Source organism: Notamacropus eugenii, chromosome 5 (genome assembly GCF_028372415.1).
Source record: "Notamacropus eugenii isolate mMacEug1 chromosome 5, mMacEug1.pri_v2, whole genome shotgun sequence".
In the NCBI taxonomy this organism is placed as follows: domain Eukaryota; kingdom Metazoa; phylum Chordata; class Mammalia; order Diprotodontia; family Macropodidae; genus Notamacropus; species Notamacropus eugenii.
This window is the reverse complement of record NC_092876.1, coordinates 196521047-196546093: the sequence shown is the minus strand read 5'-3', so window position 1 is coordinate 196546093 and position 25047 is coordinate 196521047. Positions and strand designations below refer to the sequence as shown.

The 25047-nt window shown below is 34.9% G+C and overlaps 1 protein-coding gene across 2 annotated transcripts in view; it reads right to left on the bottom strand.

Moving 5' to 3' along the window:
* Positions 1-1793: 1793 nt before the first annotated feature.
* Positions 1794-25047, bottom strand: part of PAN3 (poly(A) specific ribonuclease subunit PAN3) — a 143204-nt gene continuing 119950 nt past the window's right edge. For both annotated transcript variants that reach the window (XM_072611816.1, XM_072611817.1), the window contains 7 exons: positions 23258-23423; positions 22609-22696; positions 17193-17332; positions 15388-15517; positions 8575-8639; positions 6214-6352; positions 1794-4786 (listed from right to left, as the gene is read on the bottom strand). In XM_072611816.1, the coding sequence (XP_072467917.1) occupies positions 4646-4786; positions 6214-6352; positions 8575-8639; positions 15388-15517; positions 17193-17332; positions 22609-22696; positions 23258-23423 (869 nt within the window). In that variant the 3' untranslated portion in view covers positions 1794-4645. The remainder of the gene's footprint in view (positions 4787-6213; positions 6353-8574; positions 8640-15387; positions 15518-17192; positions 17333-22608; positions 22697-23257; positions 23424-25047) is intronic.

Here is a 25047-nt window from a genome sequence, read left to right as displayed (position 1 = left end):
TGATTATCTTTTTAATAGGTTCTAGAATGTTAAATGTTAAAATCAAATTTGTTTACCTATTCCATTCTCTTTCCTTTTGGAAAAAGACCTCTGTCCATTTTCAATACTGAATCCCTCTTCCACACTTCAGAAATGTTCAAAAAGCACACATGACATTGGCTCAATGATATTTGCCACATCATCCACTCAAACCATGGCTCTGTTCTTTCTCTTAACTTCCTCTTTTCTCCAATACAGTTAACTGAAACACAACAAAAACTTTTTTATTTTTCACTTTCCTTGCCTGCCTCATTTTATTCTCAGCTTTAGTACCAGTGACACTTTTTGGTGGACCATACCTTTGCACTAATTCTCCATTATTTGCCCTTGTTTCCCTCTTCTGTATATTTAAAAAATCCAAGATGGTTGGGGAGTTCCCTATGCATCTGTTAGTCTCTTTATACAATGCTCCCTATTTTCCTATCCCCTCTGTTTTGAGTCTTTGGAATTTCATTCTTATGAGTTTTTTATTTCTTCTACACTAATTTCCCTTGTAGAATTTTTGGTCTATGGGATCTTATGAATTTTCGAATTTCTAAAACCTAGGGTAAATATCAAGAGTATTCTCAGCTTTCCTCTTCATCAAAAATTCTTGTTAATATCTTGATAATCACACCCAAATTTCTTTCCCTTCTCTCACTCATTTCTACATCTTGTTGCAGTAACTATCCTCTCCTTGAGTCCTCTTTGAATTTTTTCTTCAGCTGTTCCTTCTCCTCTGTAGGTCCTTCTACCCAGCCCCTTCTCTTACTTTACTAGGAATCCTACTATAATTTCTTGCATATTCTCAAATTTCCCCTCCTCAAATTTAATCTTCAGTCTTTTCTACAACTCTAAAACCCACCAAATAGCCTTCACAACTCCTTCTCTTTCTTTAACTCAAATCCTCCTCCTCCTAAGAAAGTTGAAAATAGCAGAAAGTGAGAATTTAATTTCATTTATAAATTCTCAAAAGGCAGATCAGCTTGATGCAATCTCTCCTAAAAGTTCCCAATAAGTATATGGTACATACAAGTATCTACCAAATGACGTTCTGAACCTTTTATCAGTGTTTAAAAAAAAAAAGTCAGATGACACTAAAGACAACATTCTTGGATACTACAAAAGATGCAGATACTATTAAAAAAATTATCAGTAATATGAGCTCTTATTAAAGAAAACACTTCTACTAAAGTATTCAATTACATTTCACACTATCATAACAGAGAATGTAATTACTTCAAAATTATAAGGAAGGAGACCTTTCATAGGAAATCAGAACTAGAAGGTAGGAAGAGTCAAATATGTGGCCTCAGACATTTGATTCCTGAATTCTAATGAAAAAGCATGATTTTTAAAAGAATGGGATTATCTGAAATTCAATGAGACCCTTGCAATTTTCAGAGATTCTGTAACCTTAAACAAGTCATTAGAGAATGGAAAAATATTCTGTAACTCATTATTAAGTTATAGAAACAAAGCAATCAATGGTGAAGCTTTCAGTGTGGAAATGAGTAAGTTAAAATAAGTACGTCCTTCTATTGTTCACATAAACTATGTGAAGAAACCAGGTATTACCTAACAAGCATAGACTATATAAATATTTTAACTGAAATGATATAAATAATCATACAAATCCACGGTCACCTTATGTATCTGCAGTTGTATAATTCAAGAGCTAAAAATTCTCCAGAAATGTGTATGAGAATCACAATCTTTAATACTTACCATCATGCCAAATACTACATAATCTTACAGAAGAAAGAAAACAACTGTATTTTTGTAATTCTTTATTAAAAATACTGCTGTACACATGAAGAATGAAAATAGGATTAAAGATGAGTAACACATATTGGGATCATGACATTAGAACTTAACATACTGGTGCTTTTTAGGGAAGCTGTTAACGTCTGAATCACTGAAACAAGGTCAAAAAAAGAGGTACCCTCAAAAATATTTACAATGTAGTAAATATGTAACAGAATTTAAAACAGGTACAAAAATTTAAATGACCAACATCACATGATTTCTAAGGTTGCCCTTTCTGTGCTTTTATCTGTCAAAACAGGAAGGAGTGGAAGGATTATGTCCTTAACTTGTGACTGTGTTTTAGACATTGAAATCTTCCTATGAATGAAACAGATGAACTTTTAGACAACCTCTTAAATGGAATTACACAATGGAAAAGAAGGCTCCCCCAAAAAACACCTAAGCAGAACTTCAGACAGTTCTTGTTAAAATCATTCCCAAGAATGGACTAAATGAAAAAATAAATATAAAACAGAGCTTAAAAAATGGATGACCTGACACCAACTGTTTTCTGGCTGACAATATTTACTTATGAAAACATATCAGCTGTCTACCTTTTATTTTTTAACCAAGTCCTGAGGTTACTGGGGGCTGAAGCAAACTGGCATTTATGCTGCAAATACACTTGGGTTTGAGATTTGGACTTGCTTTGCAGAGGGAAGTTTGCTGGTCTATATAGAATGAAAAATTCAAGCCCTATTTTACCCCTGCCATTTCTTTGCTTTCACAAAACATTGGTCCACAAATTAAATTTTTAAAGGTTCCCAAACCCAAAAACTAAATAGATGATCCCCTTTCATTTTCAAAGAAAACAATATTGGAAAAAATCTCCAGCCCGCTTATAAATTAAGCATTTCATATTTCTTCTAGAATACAAGTACTTCTTTTTTGTACAAAAGAATTACAATATGATTTGTCAAAAACATATATAAAAAGACAGCTGCTCTTCCTCAAATACACGAGCTAATGATAAAAGACTTTTGCATGTTAACTTCTGCAAATTCTTGTTCCTTTTACATTAAAAAGAACAATATTGTGGCAATTGCTAATAATCCTTTTAATAGTGAACATTATGTTCTTTTTAAAATCCATCCAGATCAAATGTAACAATAATTGATTTTTTTTAAAACTCAACAACTGATGCTACCAAATATGGATTCAACCACATTTCTTAAAATGTGTAAAGCGTTTCTCTAGTCTTCAAAGCTTTCAGGTGAAGAGACATGCTTTTTCTTGATGCATATCTCAAGGCAGAGAATAATTTTTAAAGCTTATAAAAAGTGGACAGAGAAATATTAAAAACTTCTCTGAAAACTACAAATATGCAGAATTATTAAAATTGAAGTCAGTAACATCAGTTGCAAGTGCTTAGTCTGTCCTGACCTTTTGAGTTTCCACATTTTCTTCATAGTTGCGTGGTAAGCACCCAGTGCTATTAAAACATTCAGTGCTGGGAAAGGATACATGGTCTTCACTACTGCATTAAGAAAGAAAATTCCTATGTATTTGGCAGTCTTCAGTATCAAAGTATAGGTGTTTTATCTTTTACTATAAATTCCATGAATACCCAAGTTTGGCGGCAACTGCATGTCCAAATATTAAGAAAGTTAAGAAGAGGAAAATTCCAAACTTTTGAGTGACTTATTCAGGAATATTCCACGTGGTGAGTTATTATCAAAAGTAACATTACTTTGGGCTAAGCAGTGACTGCAAAGGCACAGCAGATCATTATCCCTCCAGATTCAGGCTGAAAAACTTCAAAAAGCTCTTGATGCCAGACTACTGCTGTGTTTAGTTAATCTTCTTAACAGTGTCTTTGTATCTGTATCCAGTGTAAAGTACCATAATAAAGCTGTGGTTCAAAGAACAGAACTTTATACAAAAGAAGTATACTGTAAATAACCTAAAGTAATACACTCCTGAACTTCAGGCCTCTTTTTTTTTAAAAAAACACAATTTCTTTAAAAAAATTTTTCTCTATTAAAAAAATTGCATAAATGTAAATGCATCTGACTATCAGGGAAACAGACATACACTTTTTAAAAAGGCGCTGGCTGTATTTGGAGCAAACACCTAAAGATGCTCCTTAATTACTGATGTTCATCCAAGTGTTTCAAACAACATTAGTTTATCACTTTCCTCAGAAAGTACTTAAATCAAATGATAGGGGAATTCAAATCCATCAATTCAATGATACTTTGCTATGTGTGTTCTTTTAAAAAATCTCCATCTTCTGGTTGGATAATTAACAGTGGATGGCATATAGAGCTTGCATACAACACTCCTACAAGGATTATGCACTACACTGTACTTTAAAAGAAGGGTGTCTCTATGAAATTATTCACCTGGTCTTTTATGTTATCCTGGGCAAATCATATCAAAATGAGCAAATTCTGCAGTATCCTCAAGTGACAAAAATGTTGCCCAAAAGTGTCCTTGCAAATAGTTTCCCTTAATAAGTATACAATGTGGCAAAACTTCAGACATCAGAAAAAAGTCTTAAAAAATTAAAATTAGTGCATATACAAGTGGAAAAAATAAAAGCAGGAACATCATGCACCTGCTGGTGTTCCTCACTCTAAAATAAATTCTTCACAGATAAAGCCTCCGGTGGCAGCCATCGCTCTAGAATAAGGGAAACACTCTCCCTTTCAAGTAACCATGTACCTGACTCAAGTGTGAGCAGTTCTGCTCACCTTCTGTTTGCTTCCCAAATGTGAAATGAGACGATGACAGCGATGACAACAACAACTCAGCGGTAGTGCAATTTGCTACTGGTCAAGTTCCTCGGCAATGTCCTGCATGCTTTTAGCAAATACTACAACTGGCCGTTGGCAGCCGCAATTAGTTCTTGAAAAGTGTTCTCAAAGCAGCGCTTCAAGTCGCTATATGTCACCACAAGGACGCTCTTCTCATCCCTGGAAATGAGGCTTATTTTTTCGGGCACACCAGCATCTAGCTAAAACAAGAACAAAAAATAAGAAATTAAAACTGTGATTTAAAAAAACAACCAAGCAACCACCAACCTCCTTAACCTTCTTCCCAGGGAAAATTCAAGAGAAAAAAAATTCTCATCAAATGCCATACTGGGGCAGCCAGTTCAACGCCAACTCACAATCTCCATCCCAAAGTCCAACAACACAGTTCTGAAATAAGCTATAACGGAACAATAATGGAGGCAGCTATGTTAGATCATAGACTTTGGAGATATTCAAAACAAGGGCAACAGACACCTGTTTTAAAAAAACAGACTAAATAAATAAAATTCACTTGGAAACTAAGAGTCTGACAACATTTGCTATGGTTGGCTTACACTCTCCCCCTTAGAAACAAAGTTAGTCTTCACACTTTATGTGCTGCCTCCAGATTCTGAGCTACTTACATAGTGATATCCATGTCCTAGGTGGGTTTTTACTTTTGCCTGTTTAAAATATGATGTGTTCTAGACCACCTCACCATAAAATTCCTCTCTATCCACCTTCTGCCAAATAATGCACTTTCAAAATTACAAACCTTGAACTTTTTCGTAACTAATTCAATTCTGACTCCAATCACTCAAGCAATTCATCATTCTAAATCATTTCCACTCTCATTTCTTTACAATTGTATCTGATTATTTATACTTTTATGCTTGTATTTTGAATTCCTATGTAGTGAGAAACACACTGTAAGTACATGTAAAAAGTCTGCATTGTTTCTTTGAGATAATCTTTTTAGTACCCTGTACCAAGTAGCTCCTCAAATTATGACCAATTCTGAAATTATATTTTATCACACACAAGGCCCTATGATGTTAATGGTAATTGTTTTTAAATTTTTTATAGTTTTGACCTGTAATTTCTTTGCTGTAGGGAAATTACTAGTAAGGAAACCCCTTCTATCAATGTCTATCAGAAACTGCTTGGGAACTATAGGTTCAGAGTTGCCTGGGACCTGGAAAGATTAATAAGTGACTTGCCCAAGGTCACCCGGCAAGCATGGGTTAGAGGCAAACCCTGAAACAAAGTATTTCTAATTCCAAGGATGGTTATCTAGACTTTCATTTTAAAAAAATACTTTATGAAAATTATAACAGACCACTTTAAAAGGATAGAAATGCATCAAAATAATAAATTTCATGGAATGTAAAAGGCCCCATAGTATTTGACATTTGATCCAAAAAGAGATTTCTTTAAATAAATTAGAAATGATTTAGTGAAGTCATGAACACCTCCATTCTCACAGGGTAAGTGAAATGAGTTATTAGCTTCTTATTCAATTTCTCTAAAAGCAACAGTAATAGCAGATCCCTATTATAAAATAAAATATTTAAAAATCTTTTACAAAATCCAAAGTCCAAATTAACAAGTGAAGAGCATTATAATTTTAAAGTAGATACAGGTTTACCTTGTTAAGACAAGAAATAATGTGACTGAGGTCAATCCATGGGGCACCCGCTTCTGTCACCTGATGAAAGAGATGATCCCTAAAGAGTTTCAGCAGATACCTATCTCCAGTTTCTGACCAAGTGGGGTCCTTCTGAAACCTGGTAGAGGATTGATTTTTTCATTTTAGCAACAAAGATGATATACAAGGCACAAATGAATGCTTCAATATGAATGTTTACATCTTTGGCTTATTACAAGAGAAACCTATTTATTATAATATTCTGAATAATTTTTCCATTTAAAAATTTATTAATTCTTAATTCCTTTAACAGTACCCTGTAAAATAAAAAATTATAAGTTTTATATATATTTATAAATGTATTCTGACATTCTTCAAAGCATACTTCAAAGCATATATCTTTGAAAATCACTACTTGCTCACTAATGCTTGAATATTTGACATTTTAAAAAATGATCATAGTAAAGCATTCAGTGATGTGCCTCATCTTTAATATTGTTATTAAATAGAAGTTCTTTTAATTAACATTCAAATATATTTAATTCTGCTGAAAGTCACTATAAAGTGCTTTTGGATTAACTCAGTAGATCATAATTTATTATTTTCACATTCTCTCTTAAGACTTCATGTTCTCACATTACAAGGACCCTTTGAAATCAAAGATATCTAAATTCTACCACTTATCTTTAAATCTTGTTATAAATGAAAATATGACTTTTTGAGTAAGACTGAATTGTATACTTGTTATTCTGAACTCTCCCCTCAAAATATAGGCTGGGAAGAAACAAAAGAAAAATATGCTATTTAATTTGAATGGAAAACTAGTTTGATAATCTACCTCAGCCCACCGGACAAAAAGAAGAGAGAAAGCGGAACATGTTACTAGTCTGGATATAGTAGGAGAAGCCAATGTGATTCTAGTTCTCCCTCTGAGCTGGCAGGGGATCAGAGGAGGAAAACCTTTAAGAAGAGCCAAAAAGGTGTTCCACTTCAATGGTAGGCAAGCAAAAAAAAAAAAGGGGGTAAAAAATTGCGGTGGGACAAAAGCACATGGGCCTATTTGCCCTTCAATACACTAAGCCAAGCAGGGGTCTAAAAAGGAAATAGCAACAAAGATAAATTGACACTAGAATTTTCCTTGGCAGGGCTGCAAAGGAATCAAAGCAAATTGTCAACAAAATATGGCCAAAGAACCACTAGTAAAACTGACAAAGATTCTCTGTGACTTTTTACTTCCTTCAAACTTTTTCATTGGCTTTGTGTCTCCTACCAAATCTTATGTCATACACTTCTAATACAAAAGAACTGGGTAAATGAGAGGATGAGTGAAAATAAAGAGAGAAAAACTGAAGATATGAAAACAATTATTTCTCCTCTTAAGGTCACTTTGAAAATTACACAACAAGTCACACTTTTTTGACACGGTAAATTTCATTCATTATGGTTGAACAGAGTTGATTTCAATAATCTAATGGAAAAATCTTGATAGGGTTTGTTGAGTTTGAAGAGTGGAGGGTAGTAGATTAGCAATGCCATTTATCCACCACTCACAGTCAAGTAGGTGGATGCTCATTTAATGTAATATATATGTGTATATATATATATCAAAGGACCATAAATTAGACTTCTCTTGATTATTTATGAAATGTCACTTACATGATACCCTTAACCAGCTACGTGACACAGACAAGTCACTTTGTTAGTTTTCAAGAAGCCTGTGGTACACACATTTCTACCCATGTCCCTGAAGATATAAAATTAGACTAAAAAGAAAATAAAAAGTAAAGATCATTGCCCCTGGTGACTCTTAAATCAATTTAAAGTATATAGCAGTGTGGCTAAATCAGTTCTAAAATATCAATGGCAACTTTGGAAAAGGCATTTTAATAAAAAGAATGAAAGAATGAATTTTCCTAGATCATCTCCTTTAAATTTTTTCTAAAGTCTATCTGGTCAGTGCAAATACTTCCTAACTATAGTTAAAAAGAAAGTCAGGGGAAGAGTTAAGTTCTATGACATTCATTCTATTGCTAAAACCATAAAAGCATAATATTACTTTTAATTCTTATGTTTCTTCTCAAATGGTAGATCCAAATTCAGTAACTACAATTGGTTTTATTCATAAAGCAGACATAAAATGTACATACACATGTGTCTTTATTTGGGCTATGTCTTAAGTAAATGTTCTCAATATAGTACTGTTTACAAACAATGCTCAACTTTATTTTCCATGAGAATTTTTTTCATTTTTTTCTTAATGTTTCAGCACAAATTCTCAAAAAAAAAAAAAAAAAAGGCAGCACACACCCATAAATGAAAGAATATTAATAAACTTAATTAATAATTAATTAATAAACCTACTCTGGTCTCTCATTGATGGTTCCCAATTTTGCTAGAAGCCTAAATAGTCTTCCATTCTGAACCTCCTAAAAATAGAAAAGCATGTTAATATTTTAGTTTTAATATAAATGCTACAAATCAGAGAAAAACACTCTGTAGTATTCTGTTCTATTCTTGCTCCCGCACCCTGACTCCCCCCTTGCTAGTATCATCCCTCTGAGATTACCTTCATTTTACCCTGTTTAGGTCTCTGGTATGTACCTGGCTGTGAGCTCCTTCAAGGCTGGGGCTGTTTTCTACCTTTCTTTGTATGTCCAGCATTTAGTGTTGTGTCTTGCACACAGGAAGCACTTATTAAATGCTTTTTACCAGTTCCATGAGAAAAGTCTACAATTTCTAACCTTTAGATTATGATTTAAGTTTAAATATACCCATTTCATTAAAAAAAGCATTCAGAAATCTATGTAGACAGTTATTATATTGATTTGTTAAAATAACTTACACTAAAATTCCCTAAATTCTCCTCAAAAATTTATGATCAGTCAATTCTACAAATTTTGTCAACATATAATCTATCTTTTATTATTCTGATATTTACCCAGTATGCAATAGGAATCCTTGTCTTATGACTGAGACACAGCTTGCCTGCTCCCTACTATCTCCAGCTAAGCCTTCAGTCCTGTTTAGAGTAACACTCTTCCTCGCCAGGCCTACTCTAAAACTATTCCAGGATGCAATCATGTGAAGGAAGGATGAAAGCTGTTCTGTTTGACCCCAGCAAGCAGAACCAGAGCAATGAGCAGCAGTTGAGAAAAGGCAAATGTCGACTTGCTGTGAAGAAAATTTCCCAACAATTACTGCTATCTGAAAGTAGGACAGACTACATTGGGAGACAATGGATTCACATTCCACGGAAGCCTTTAAGCAAGAAGATGCCTGATCACTTCCCTCCAGGTCCATTCCACCAGGCACTGTGGGATCCAAGCTCGATTCTCAAACTCCTTTAGAGCCACAAAATTTTCCTCCAGTATTCTTTCCATCTCATCACTTTAATGGAAATCTAATTTTATGATGAGAACAGCACAATCTTCACAACCCTATCCACTGGCAGGTACTCCCACTCTCAACAACTCAGAGGACCTATATGGGAATGGTTGGCATCTTGGTGGTGAAGTAGATACAACTAACGACCTTGAATCAGGAGGACTGGAGTTCAAATCTCACAGTGGTCACTTACTAGCTGTGTAACTCTAAGCAAACACTTAACTTCCGTCTGTCTTAGCTTCCTCATCTGGATAATGGAGATAATAATAGCACCTACCTTTCAAGGTTGTGGTGAAGCTCAAATAGGGTAATATATGTGAAGAACTTTGCGAACCTTTCAGTGTCATAAAAAGGATATTATTACTATTATTATTTTAGTAGAGGTAGGAGCTGCAGCAACAGCAGTATTAATAGTAATATATTCCTTGTTCTCCAATTTGCCTAATAAGTCCCAGTAATGTCCATATAATCTGCCTTTTAAATTAATTTTCTTAAATTAAGTGGCATTCATTTTCTCCCCTGCCCTTCTTTCCCTGTCTCTCCCTACTGGGGAAAAAAATAAAGAACAACAAAACATGCATAGTTAAGTAAAATAAATTCCCACATTGGCCAATCTATCAGTACCCAAGTCACTCTCCCAACTTTTACTCAATGCCTAATACCTCAAACAATCCTTCCTTCCAGCCTATCCACTCCTCTCAAACTCAGAATTTCAAATTCTCAAGTTAACAACCTAACACTTTCAAAATACAATTCCTCTTACTCTAACTGACTCCTTTCCTATATCAATTGCTTCATCTATAACCTGAGACAGTTACACCTTCAAACCTTGCTATTCCACAAGCGTCACATCAATTCCTATATCTTAAACTCTGACAATGCATTCTAACAAAAAGGACTCATCCTAACCTTCTTACTCTTTTCATCTCACACTAAACCTAAAACTTAGCTCCACTTTAGCCTTTCCTTCCTATTCTCTATCTTTGTACCCTGATTCCACTTACCTTCATGCCTAGTCTCTCAAGTAGCTAAAATGGTACTTTGCATGCAGCAGATGCTTGATATTTGTTGAATGAATTTGAACTGGTCTACCACTAACCAAGATTCACTCACCCCTTGGACCACCACTTCTTATCGTACTAATACAAAATTTTGGGTAAACCTGAACATTTTCCCCCTTTCAGTCATGTTTCTGTAATGCTGAGCACTTGTGCTCATGAAATCAAATTCATTTCACTCACTAAAATTTGTTGCATAATTCAGGTGAGTCCTTGTTGCATCAATTCTGTTACTGATTTCCTAGCTAATTCTCCATTCTGACTGGTCCAAACTGGTCATCTCTCCTCAGTCTCCAATCACAATCCCAACCAGGAGGAGTCATTTTTCAAACTTTCTCAGAATCACCTACTCTCTTTATCCATTTACAAAGAAATGAAGAAATCATACCTACTCTTTCTGAAGGCTAATCTCTTTTGATTTCAAGTCTCCACCATTCTCATGTATCTTTATTCTCTCCAACTTCATGGCTCTTTCCCATTAGGGTGGCATTATAGAAAGAGCACTGGTCTTGCTGGAATCAAATCCTAGGACTGCTTCTTATTCCATGGGTAACCCTGAGTAAGTCACAAGTTCTTTGTACCTGCTTCTTTATCTACAAAATGAGGAGTTGGAATAAGGGAGGAAGGTCCCTTCCATGTGAAATCAATGATTCTGTATCATTTCTTCTTCTGGTGTGTCAGTGACTCCAAAAGGTACGAGTAGAATGGGCCAGGGGAGGCCACTTAACCTCTCTGAAACTCAGTAATCTTGTTTGCAAAATGAAAATACCTGCACCGACTATATTTCATAAGAAGCTAGGTGGTATAATGGACAGGATGGACAGACTTGGAATCAGGAAGACCTTGGATCAAATACTTCTTGGACACCTGCTATCTCTGTGATCCTGGGCAAATCACTTAATCGAGAGGTAGTGGTCTCAAGGCCATATGTGGCCGCAGGTTCCCTACCCCTGACTTTACCTCTGTCTCCCTTATTTTCTTCCTCTATAAAATGGAGGCAAATAACAGTATCTACCTTCTAGGATTGTTGTGAAGATAAAATGAAATTACCCCTATATAGCACAGTGCAAACCTTAAAACACTATATAAATGACAGCTATTTATGATGAGTTTAGTGGGTAAAGTAATTTGTGAATTTTAAAGTGCTCTAAAAATGTGAATTCTTTTGTTCTCATCTTGTTTGATAGGTGTTAGTGTTGTTATACTCAGATTTTCCCAATATTAAGAAAGTTTTTCTCTTGATCCCACTACCATGTCAGTTTCTTTCTTCTGTTTCATGACTACATTCTTGAAAAAGTTGCCAACACCAAATGTGTTTGCTTCCTCATCACCTCTTCTCTAATCCTTGCAATCTGGCTTCCATTTCTACTGCTTTACTGAAACGGCTCTCTCAAAGATTTCCCATTATCACCTAATTACCAAATCCAATGACCATTTTTGGGGTCTCATCCTTATTGACCTTTGTTCATCATCTGGAACTAATGACTCATCTTTCTGGAAAACTTCTTTCATGGTTGCTATGACACAACATTCTCCTATTTCTCCACTTAACACTCTAAATATTCCTTTTTCTGGCTCTGGCTAATCTTCTTCCCAATTTCTTAATGTTAACATTCCTAGATTTTCTGTACTCATCTCCTTTCTACACTCTAACACCTGTCACTCTCAGTCACCCACATTATTTCAGCTATCACAACTGGGCATATGACTTTGGCCTTGACTTCCATTTCCTGAAATCCAGACCCCCATATCTACAAATATTTATAAACCTATCTCTACTTGGATGATCCATTATAAAGAGCAAATAAATCAGCAGCGAAACTGAAGGAGTTATCTAGATTCCAGTAGGAATAGAGCAATGTGATCTAATTAGATAGAGCTTACTTATAGTGAGATATTTGTGCTAACTGCCAATTAAAGGTGAGTCAACTAGCATTTTAATAATCACTTACTATGTGCCAGACACTGGGGATACAAAAAAAGGAAAAAAGATAACCCCTAATCCCATGGAGCTCGCAATCCTATGAGGGAGACTATGTACAAACAAACAGGATAAATAGGAAATAAATCAACTGGCGGAAGGCACTAGGATTAAGAGGGATCAGGAAAATCTCCTGAAAAAGGTAGGATTTCAGCTAGGACTTGAAGGAAGCCAAGCCAAGAAGGTCAGGAGGTAGATACAAGGGGGGGAGAGGATTACAGGGAGGGGGACCACCTCAAAAAAAGAATGCAGCACTTACCCTCAGAGGATATGGAGCTTTTAGTGGATGGCTAGCTCAGTATGTACCATCCAAAAAACTAATATTATTTGAGATGACATTAATATAGAATCCAGAATGAAGGAAATTATATTTCTGCTGTATTCTGCTATGGACATACTATTCCAAGCATCACATTTTAGGGTAGAAGTTTTCATATTATAAGGCAGCCAGGAGAAGGTCACCAGGATGAAAAGACTATTCCATATGACTAAGTAAAGGTACATAATGTCCAGGGCAGAGTAACCAGGAAAGTTTATGAGTCTTGAGTCTATGTCATATGAGAATCAGGTGAAGAAAATGGGGTTATTTAGCCTAGAAGACGCAAAAAGAAACATGAAGGCTATCTTCCAGGATGCGATCATGTGAAGGAGGGATGAAAAGTGTTCTGTTTGACCCCAGCGAGCAGAAACAGGGGCAATGAGAAGTTGAGAAAAGGAAAATGTCGACTTGCTGTGCGGAAAACTTTCTAACCATTACTGCTATCTGAAATTAGGACAGACTACCTTGGGAGACAATGGGGTCACGTTCCTTGGAAGCCTTCAAGCAAGAAGATGCATGATCACTTCCCTATTTCTGTCAAAGCCAGCATAATCTTCCCATTCACCTAGGTTTATGGCCTCAGCATTATTCCTGATTCCTTACTCTCCCTCCACCTACTTGTTTAATCAAGTGCTTACCATTTCTTCCTCCATAACATCTCTCACCCCTGACTCCTTCCCTTCAACCAGGTACCACCTTTGTTCAAGCCCTCATCATCTCTCACCTAGATTGTTTCAACACTGTCTTACTTGGTCTGCCTTGTCTCAAATCTCTCACCTCTTTGGTCTCTCTCCTACACACTGCCGCCAGGTAAATCTTCCTTAAGCAGAGATCTGACCATGCAACTCCCCTTACTTATCAACTCCAGTGGCTTCCTATTATCTCTAGTACAAAATATAACTGCCTCTTTTCAAATCCCTTGACAACCTAGAACCAAACTACCTCTGTAACCTCAAAGGACAATACTGCCTGTCTCACATTCTGCAATCCAAACAAGCCCTCTCTCTGTTCCTTGTGTGTGATACTACATCTCCCACCTTTAGGGAGTGTCTCTGCCATTCCACATACTTGTAATGTACTCCCTCTCCTTATCTCTGCTTTGTAGGGTCCCTTAACTTCCATTATGATGAAGCTTAAGCAGCTCATGATGCAGCTCATGAACATTTCAAAGTGGATGTCCTACAGGCATCTCAAACTCAACATATCAAAAACAGAATGTGTTATTTTCCCCCAAAAAACCCACTTCCCTATCAAACTGCCAAGGTTATCACCATCCTTCCAGTCACCCAGGTTTATAACCTTGGAGCCATATTTGACAGCTCACTTATAATCAGTCTATATAACCAAAGAGTAAACAAATTCTGTCATTTCTATTTCTACAATATTTCTTTCATCCTTCCTCTTTTCTCTGACATAGCCACCACTCTAGCTCCAGCACTCATCATTTATTATCTGAACTACTTACTACAAGAGTCCCCAAATTAAATCTCCCTTTCTCAAGTCTCTTTGACTCTCCAATCCATCCTTGATACAACTGTTAAAGTGATTTTCCAAGCCTAAACTCTCCAGTTCAATAAGCTCCAATGACTCCCAATTGCCCTCTGAAACAAACATAAATTTCGCCCTTCGGCTTTTAAAGCCTACTTGCCAGCATCATGATACATTACTTCACATTTCATACTTTGCAAGTGAGTCCCAATCCTTATTGTCTATTCTTCATGCATGATATCAAATTGAACTTAACTAATGATCAGTGATTGTGAGACTCCTTTTAGAGCACATCCCACAATGCAGCCAAGCTGCTATCTTGCTGTCTCTATGGCTTCTCTCCAGGGATTCTCTTTAAATATGACATCAGTCTCTCCTACTCTTACAACACCAAGCCCAGGTTTCTATCAAGAGGAGGTACCTAACTGATATTTGCTGAACAGATTCGATGCTCCCTTCCATCCTGATGCCCTACCTACCTTTTAAAACCTATTAAAAAATTGCTTCCCCGCTTCCTCTAGTTGGCAATGATCTTTTTCTCTCAAATTTCCCAGCAATTCTGTTTTTTGTATCTATCTCATCCTCTTATTAAAATGCAAATTCTACTAGGACAAGGATTATTTCCTTTCTAAACTATGCATCTCCCAGGATTAGCACAATATTCTGCACGTAAGAAATGCTTGTGGAATTGGAACTACCTTCTTCCAAATTACGTCAGAACAGAATTGTGAAGTAGCAACAAGATCATGGAGAAAACAGAATGCTTGAAATGCATTAAAATTTTTAAATAACATAAACTTAGTTTGGCTAAAATATAGTCTGATGAATTATGGCTTTTAAAATACCTGTGTAACATACCTTTTAGTTTACTGATTGCTCTATGCAAAGAAAACAGCTTGCCATTTGTAGTATTTTATGTATGCGCAGATGATTACTTTCTTTACCTTGGCTAGGTCTTCTTCTATGACATCATTTCTCATTTGAGCAGCATCCAATTGAGTATAGAATCGAGCACCAATCATTGGCATGATATCATTTACACTTCGTAGCCTGTTTTGGTCAGTCAGCAAATACCTATAAACAATAAAGAAGAGTCACTTGAAGATGTCACAATTAAATAGCTGTTATCATACTGGTATAAACATATTTCAGAAAGCATTTCATCTTCTTAAAAAAATTATTTCTTAAATTTTAATGGTCATACTTCTTTCCCCTATAAAATTTTAAGAACCAACGGAGAAGCAGAAAACATACCTTTCTTCTTAATTTCCTGCTGTCATGGAAATAAGAAGGGGAGGTTGGGTAGGGTCAGGTTTAAACTCTTTCCTTTCTCACACTCTTCCTCAAAATAATGCCTGATGAGAAAGCTGTGATGAACTTTTATTGAAAACAAAAGCTTTTTTCTACTACTTTTGAATGACAACTTTCAAAACCAAAGACTGAGTTTCAATTCATCTACATCAACTGGGTCACAGCTTTAGAAAGTTAAAACCAGTGCACTGAGACATACCATTATTAATAAGCACCCTGGCTGTCACAATACTGTTTAGGAATCACAACTGTCATAATATATGAAGGCCAAATATTTAACACTGAAACAAGATATGGACAAATGATCATGCCTGAATATTAACAGAATCAGACACCTGACACTAAGTAAATCTCCCTCTCTTGCACACCAGTGCTATTATCAATAGTAGTGCAATATAGGAAGTCTCCTGTGGTCCACACCTAACAAAATGGTTACAGAAAGATCCTGGCCCACCCAAGGCTATAGAACTCTGTCAACTGGGACAAGTTCAATGCCATAGTTTCCACATCTGCAGACAGGTAATATATACACAACCAACATCACAGGGTTGTAGTGGTAAAAGTGATTTTGAAACCTTAAAAAGCTACATCGATGTGAGTTCTTATACACTTGTCTGAAACTACAGTCCCTGAGAAGGGACTTAAAGGACTTGAAGATTTTCAAATTACTTAGGGAAGATTTTAAAGGGCTCATTATTAGTTAAATACAGATTTCCTGATATCTGTTGTCGTGTCACTGTCTTTTAACACTAAGGAGCTAGGATGCCACCTACTCCTTCACAATTTCCCTGGATAACTTGGATCTGGAATAGTAGATTTTCATCCAATTCAATTCAAACTGACTAGCCAGGGCCATCCTACAGGCCCTCTGAAGGCTTCATTCTCTATGGCCACAGCACAGTTCACTGGCCTGGGCTCTTCTGACATACAAACGCTTATATGTTCTTAAAACATATTAAAAAGAGGAACTCTGGGCATCTTTCTAGAGGCCGCCTACCAACTTATCAAAAATTTATTGAACTTAAGAATTAAAAAAACCATATATATATATATGTATAGGGGTACTCAGAGCAAATATCTATGATGTAAAATTATCTACCTATAATAAATCAGTTTGATGTAACTAATGGTAATAATTTCAGAAAAAACTCAATATGCTTTTACAGTTTTATGATTTTAACTATCCATAACTCATCTGATCATGTTTTTGGATTTATTCCAAGGAGGTTATATGGTTAGCAATAATGATGAATAAATCAGAATGCAGGTTTCCTAATAAATAAACTGTGTTTTATTTTTAAAGGGTAAGTCATATAGGTTGTTTCACTATTAAAACAACACATGGAAAAGATGTCTGGATTAATTCTTAAGCCTACATTTTGGTCATATTCCATAGAGTCCATGATAATCTTTTTAGCTCATTGTATTTAAAACTTACAAAATCAGATTCTTCAGATCAGAGGAATAGTTGATTGTCACCAGTTCCATTGCTTTCTGCAAATTTTCCCGCTGAATTCCTGCCAAAGAGTTGCAAGCCAAAGCCAACACAACTTTTCCTAATGACATCAGATCTGCTTGCTGACATGAAAGAATGAACATAACTTTTAACTTTAATCTCATAGAGATAGATGTTTAATGCATTGATTATTACTTTGCCTTCCAGGAAAGAGCAATGGCACTTTAGTCATTTACATCAAGCAAGTCAAGAGCATTCAAAGTTAAACTACTGAATTACTGATTTCTTTAGGCTCATTTTCATAAAGCTGAAATTTTCCTATTAGAAATTGATTCACAGGTAGCTATAACATAGTTACACATGATTACCATCATTTGAAATACGAAGTTTTATACAGCTCTACTAAATCTGGGGGATTTGTCCACTTATCTGAAGAGAAGGTCCCACTGAAGAACATGATGTTGGCACTGCCAACTTGAGAGCCTGATCTCTCCACCAATTAAGATTCTGCAAACCTCAATGATATCCCATCTGTCTTCACTTCTAAACAACAAACTACTTTAGGTATTCCCTTACAGGTCTTAAGTCCTGTAACAATGCTGCTTTCCTTTTACAATATTATCTTTTCTATCTAACATTCCAGAGCTTTAATTTTAGAGGATGTCTGCAGTAAGAAGTGATTTGGGGGTGAGTACCCTATATCTTGAAGGGAACAGGGTGCTCACTCCAAGCAAACCTAATTCATAGGCAACTGAGACAAATGCAATTTGTCTCAAATGCAATTTCAGGTTTGCTTATTATATAAGTAGAACATGCCCCATCGTTTAATTTGATTCATCTTATGACATGAGATGACTCATAACCCAAACTGTAGGAACTGCTATAAAGAACTCTCCTTTATCAATGCAGACTGGCACATTCTCTGAGATTTATGTTCTTAGAAAGTTTTCTAGAACATAAGAGGTTAAGCGATTTGTTGAGGAAATTATGCCTAGTCTCTGTCAGAGACAGAAATTGAATCCACGTCCTGCTGACTCCAAGACCAGGTCTCTGCCCCACTACAAATCATGCTGCCTCTCCTGCTGCAGCCTAACTATGAAGCTACCTATTTACCTATTGAATTTACATAGGATGGCTGGAATCCAACCTACTGGCAGGCATAATTATGCAATCACACTGGATATTAAAAAATCATATTAGCTTCAATCTTCAAGATATTATCTAAGAAAAATTTTGACACCATATGCCACAACTTTTCTCAAGATATTCTCAATGAGACACCATAAGTTTAAAAACAAGTCAATTAAAGTTATAAAAGAATAGCATGCTAACATGGGATTTCCTCCACTTTTATAAATTAAAAACACTTCTTTAAAAGTAAAAATTTCACAACAGATTAACAGTTGGGATTGAATATTTTGAAGGTAAAGGCTTACCTTCAAGGTAAGTGGTTTTAGTGAGGGGAGGAAAGTGAAGGGGCACGAAACACAAACCAACTTAGGGATGTTTGCAATTGTATGTAAGAAGGATTCTGATTAGGTGTAAGAGTTTTGCTTAATGACACAGCTCTGGGAGTCTAGAGATAAAAGGGAGGAGGGAGGACAACGGGAAGAGAAGAAGAAAGGAGTGAAAAAGTGTAATGGGAAAAAAAATTTCCAGGCAGTTAGATGGGTCAGTGGAGGAAGCACTGGGTGGATCAGAAAGACTTCAGCTCCCATTTTCCCTCAGACGCTAAGCTGTGTGACCCTTGGCAAGTCACTGAAACTCTCTCAGCCTCAGTTTCTTCACTGATTAAATGAGAGGACTGGATATGGCCTAGAAGGTCTCTTCTGGTTCTAAATCTATGGTTTCATGAGAAGACTACTGCTGCTGACACTGACATCTGGAAGATACTAATATGGAAACAGTGCCACAGAAGAAAAACTCCTCTTGGGTCACTTAGATATTGGGATATTGAACCAAGAAGAAACGCAATCTTAAGTTATCCCACTTTGTAATAAAAGCCCAGAAAATGTATATAACAGAGAACTGGTCATATGTAATTTCATTAAACTCTGATGTATTCATTGATGCAGACATTTAAATCCAAACATCCACATCATGCAAACTAAGGTTACTTACTTGTAATTTAAGACAAGTGTTTGGCTAGTATGTAGCTACCCTCTCCACCCCCGAGCACACCCTGAATGTCCAAGCACAGCTTCCCCCTGTGCTAGTGCTCCTGTGAACATTCTTATGCTCATGGTCTCCTCTTTCGCATCCTGATATGAGACTACCAGGTAAGAACCATAGCAATGAGTATCCTGAACAGCTTTAAAAATAAGTAGAAAAAAATATACTTAAATCAGCTATTCATTCTCCTGAATCTGACTCAAGGTAGAAAACTTCACTTTAAAAAGATATTTAGGGTGACTCTGGGAAATACCAATCCAGGAATGAAATTTATCATCTCAAAAATGATTACCATCTCACTGCTTAATTTCAAAATAATATGGTTAACATTACAATGTCTCAATAACTATCCTTTTATAAAAAATCATTTCCCAACGAAGCATTTTCATTTGTTATTTTGCTTCTTACCTCCATCTGTTTTCCCCCCATTTGTTGCATTCTGTAGGTTTCCCCCCAAACTCATTTTCAGTTTCTTCCTGGTTTTCAATTCTTGATTTCTTTCTGATTCTATCTATGGCTCTACTTATGTCCATTTTACTGTAAGTCAGTCTCTATTCACGTGTCTGAAACAGACTATGAAAAATAGACTGGAAGAAACAATGCACTCGTTTTCTCATGTACTCTCTCTCTCTGTCAATCACAATTCCCCCATCTGTGACTATTTCTTCCCTATTTATTCATGTCATGAGTTGTAAGGAAACATATGTGTATGTCTCACACACACACACACACACACACACACACACACACACACACAACATCTGCAAAACCTTTTGCTATGTAAGAAACCAAATGAAAAGTAGGTTAACAAAACCCAAACCAAAATAACCCACCTCCTAACATTACCTGTCAATATGCACTAAGTGGGCAATAATGCTGGAGAAGTGAGTTAAGAGGTGAGGAAAGGACTATTAGTATTATTCTATTTCCAACTTACAAATCAAGAATTGTTTGGTTTTATGGATTACAAAAGTGAGTTTGAAATGAAGATATCAGAAACTCAGAACACATTTACCCTTTAAAAAAAAAAAAGCTCTTTTTAAAAAATTTTGGACTCAAACACCAGAACTCAAATACAGAGTAGAGAAAAGAAAAATATATCATAGACTTAAATACTGAAACTTAAATATAAGGAAAAAAAACATTCTTAAATAGTCACAGAAACCTAGTTGTTTATTCCATATTATATCTGAAATACCATATTTCTATTTCTAAACTTAAGGAATATTATGTCTCTAATGACATTTAAGTAAAATAAAAATAATGAAATTAAATGAAAAACTATTTAGCATTCCTTCTGAATGCTTCTACTTCAGTAAAAATCTCTACAGATATCATACTGATTTCTGTGCATATAAAAGAACTTCTAGAAGCAGATGCTAACAGTTCTTTGCAATGTCTAGCTAATTCAAAATTTCTGACCTGGCTTTTTCTTGGTATTGAAATCTATGAACTTACAATAAGTATCACTTTTTGGCTCATAAATAGAATGAAAAAGGTATAATTTAAGGCAGGAAGAGGAATTCACATTGAGGAAAGGAGGACATGCTGGGAAAAAGAAATGAAGACAGACTACACTGCCCGTAAGGTGAAACCGCTGGAAAAAGGCAGCTCAGTAGTTTAATGGTTATATGGGAGAGATGTGAGATTTGGAGAGATGAGGAATCAGTAATAAACTGTCATAGGGTTTACACAATGACATGTCAACTCTTTTTCAATTCAGACAACGTCTGTATTTCCTTTGATTCAATGACTCCCTAAGAAAATGCTGGTTCAGAAACGGACATAAGGAAAAAAAAACCTTTAAAACCATCCCTCTCCCCCAAATACCACATTGCCTCTGGCTGCTTCCTTTCCCTTTTTTATGTTCTTAAGAGGAATAAAAGGAAAGTAACAACTGACATTTCCAATTGAAATCAAGTTTCAGTTTTTTTCATCTAAACACTTTATAATGTACAAACAAGACAATATAATACAAGAGGGAAGAGGAAAATTATTTTCATTGTTCTTTACATATCAATATATTCTGCTATCAGAGTTGTTTTCAATTAAACCAGTTTTTTTAAAATAAAAATAATTTGTAAGTTGAAAATCTTGTACATTTAAGAGAGCTTAACTATGTCTTACATCAATGGGCACTTAAATTTATTAATATATCATAAAGTATTGCAACAGCAAATGTTGTGGAAAATAATGAATTTGCTTTAAACTGCCCTAGAACTATACCTTGAAAGAGTATTCTTAAAATAAGAAAATCACTAGTCTTCAACCTTCTCTCAAAAAATGGCAAGCTTATTCTTTCACATTTTTTTAAATTAGGAAATTATTTTAAAAAGCTAAATATCCAAAGTCAAGATTACATTGGTGGATATGGATAGTCACTAACAGATTATAATTAACAATTTAAAAATCAATAATGTATAAATGAAATCATATTCAAGAAATGAGTTCTAGACTTTGGTTACATAAAACATTTTACATTCATATTGTGTGCCTTCTCAATAGGGAAAGGGGCTAGAGAAAGAGAATTTGGAGTTCAAATTTTAAAAGGAATGTTAGAAAAACAAATACTAAAAAAAGAACTCCTCAATAAATATACTAAAAATATATAATGAATTTTACTTCCTGTTATGCATATTATAAATTTTATTATTGTTAGGAAGGAAAAATAATACTCAAGATCAAGGTAAGAGACAGGAAAGAAAGGATCAGTGACACAGAACTCTGTATTTTCTTAAATGAATTCAATAGGACTTCTTGGCGGAAATAAGGAATGGGACTGTAACATGAATGGTAGAAACAATACATTCATCTAACTGATCATTTTGTATTCACTTATATTTGGGTTAATTGCCTTAACACAAAAAATTTTATTTCTATTTTTAACTGGGGTAAATTAAATGAAAAAACTGAGTATATGGTATGTGCCAGATCCAAATCATCTTACCTAAATTTTGTATCTCAAACAATGCTCAGCATAATGCTCTCTATACAAAAAGCATGTGATGTTTGTTGAATCTCAAGGCCTTGGCTGGCACTCCCATTAAATTCTGAATATTATTAAGGTCCACTCTTTAGGTCTCATAACAAGTTTTACAGCCTCAAATTAGAGATAATTGTAAAGTTTCCAAAAGCAAAATAGAGTTCTGAAATCAAAATATTTACTTTTGTAAAAAATAAGAAAATCAAACAGACCTAGCATAAACCATATCAGTGTTAAACTTACCTGGAATTGAGCCATTAGTGCCAATGGATTATTCTGACTGTTATCAAATGTTAAAACATCAAAAATGCCAGCACAATTTACTCGCAACCTTTAAGAACCAAAGAATTAGGGAAGAAAGACAGAAATCAATTTTCTATTTATATATTGTATGTAATGTATTTCTTCTTCAACTGTCTATAATAAAATTTTTATTTTTCTCAAAAAATGGCAAATCTCACTACCAAAGGAATTCAGGTAATATCTGGGTTAAACAATGCCCTCTGAAGCAACCATATGTCACAAAAGCTTGATAAAAACACAGCATTTATGAAGCATGGGTGTTAAGAGTCCTACTCTTTTTTTTCTCCTTTCCACAGTCCTCTCTCTTCACCTGAATGAAAAGTTCTTAGGTTTTATAAAGAAGGTTACTGTGTACATTTTAGATGGTATGAAAAATTATTTTTCATAATTTTGTGACCTTTTGCTGATAAAATTTTTCAAGCACACATCAAATGGAGGAAGAATTCATTCAAAACCATAATAGATACATGATTAGGATATACAAAAAGGCAGGATTAAAATATAAGTACTTATTATTTAAATATTACCAATTCCTCAAATATTGGTAACTGAGTACAAAATAACAAAACAGAAAAAATGATATGAGTACCTTGTTTTGCCAGTTATCAGAATCTTTGTTGGGTCCATAACACGACACGCTAATCCTGCTGTATGAATAGTTCTCAAAGCAGAGCTGAGCTGGACAACATATGCCCAAATAAGAGACTCTGGCAATAACCCAGCATGCTGCCTGGGTAAAGGTCCATCATGCTGACCTAAAAATTAAACAAAACAAAATAAAAATTTCCTTACACACACACACACACACACACACACACACACACACACACTCATAAAGCTTTAATTTCAACCATAAGTTTAAAAAACAAATTCAAAAATCAGAAAGAGAAAAATAAAGGCACAACATACATAGTCTAGCATAGAGTTTGGCATAATGGAGGAACTTAAGTTGTTAAAAGAATTTTAAAAAACTCACAGAAAATGAAAATTTTAAAACTATAAAAGACAAACTCTATTAAGATGATATTTATATAACAGAAGTGATTTTAAAAACCCCAAATTTCCACATTAGGAAAAATCTTTCCACATTCTAAAAACAAGAAATATAATTTCTTCTTTTATTTCAAGAGTCTGCACTTGACTACTATGGGCATATTCAACAAATGACTAAGTGTCACTTTAAATAAGAGTAAGAGCTTTCCCTATTTTACCCAAGAATGTCATCAGTTATACTGTAATTGATCATTGAGGGAATATTACTGCTGTTGCTTTCTACATATTAAGTGTTAAAGTGCATGCATATTCAAGTCTCATATTCGATTGTGATCACATAGCTGTGCACCTTATAAAGTCATTAATAAAAATATGGAGTCCAGGTCAATGGAAAACCAACAGAAATGATGAACTACTTCAGGAAGAATCTTAAATGCTTAACCAGAATCAATGAAGGAGGCAGAAAACAAATAGAGATGAGGAGGTGACAGTAGCAAATGAAAGCACAGGAGAAAAAAAGAACAGAGGTCATCGTGAAGAACTTCACATAATGGATTTCCTACGAATGTGGACATAGGGAAAGGACCTTGATTTTCACAACAATGAGCAATATAAATTGCCCACATTTCATTACTGATCATTTTTAAAAAGTTATGTGGATTTGACAAGAGCATTAAGAAATGACCACTCTTTCCATCCTGTTAGATGTCTTAGAGTCAGACAACAATTCAAGTCAAAAGTAGTCAACAAACACACAAAACAGAATAGAGCCACAGAAAGAAAAGAATGAGAATAAATGGTCCATAATATTTTTTGATTCTGCATAATATTCCATGACCTTTTCCTGACTAACTTTTTTAAAAAGAATGTTTAAGTGATGTCTGCCATCATAAAAAGCTTTCAGAAGCAGGAGTTTGTTTACAACTGAAAAGGACTCTTTACTCTTCAGAAGAAATATTGTAAGTATTGACAGATTTTAAAGAGTGCTAATTATTTTGAATGAAATTAAATATACAGCGAATAATGTATATTACTACTAAAACACAAAAAGCTATTATCTAGATTTGCTTATAAGCAGTGGCTACATGACACAACGATATATAGTGATTTTTAAATGACACAGTACCTATGATGCAGGGCACGAAATTTAGTTTTAAATTTTCTTATAAAATAATAACTTTTTCCTACAACTTTAGCAATATTACTCTAGACTTCTCAATTGTTAGAATGGTTCTAATCATTCAATTTGTTCTCAGTCAAGTCAGCAAGCATTTATTAAGTACTAAATATGTGCCAGGAACTGTGCCAAGTACTGGAAATACCAAAAAAAAAAAAAAAATTAAAAACAGACAACGCAGAAACAGAAAGGAGCTCACCGTATAACTG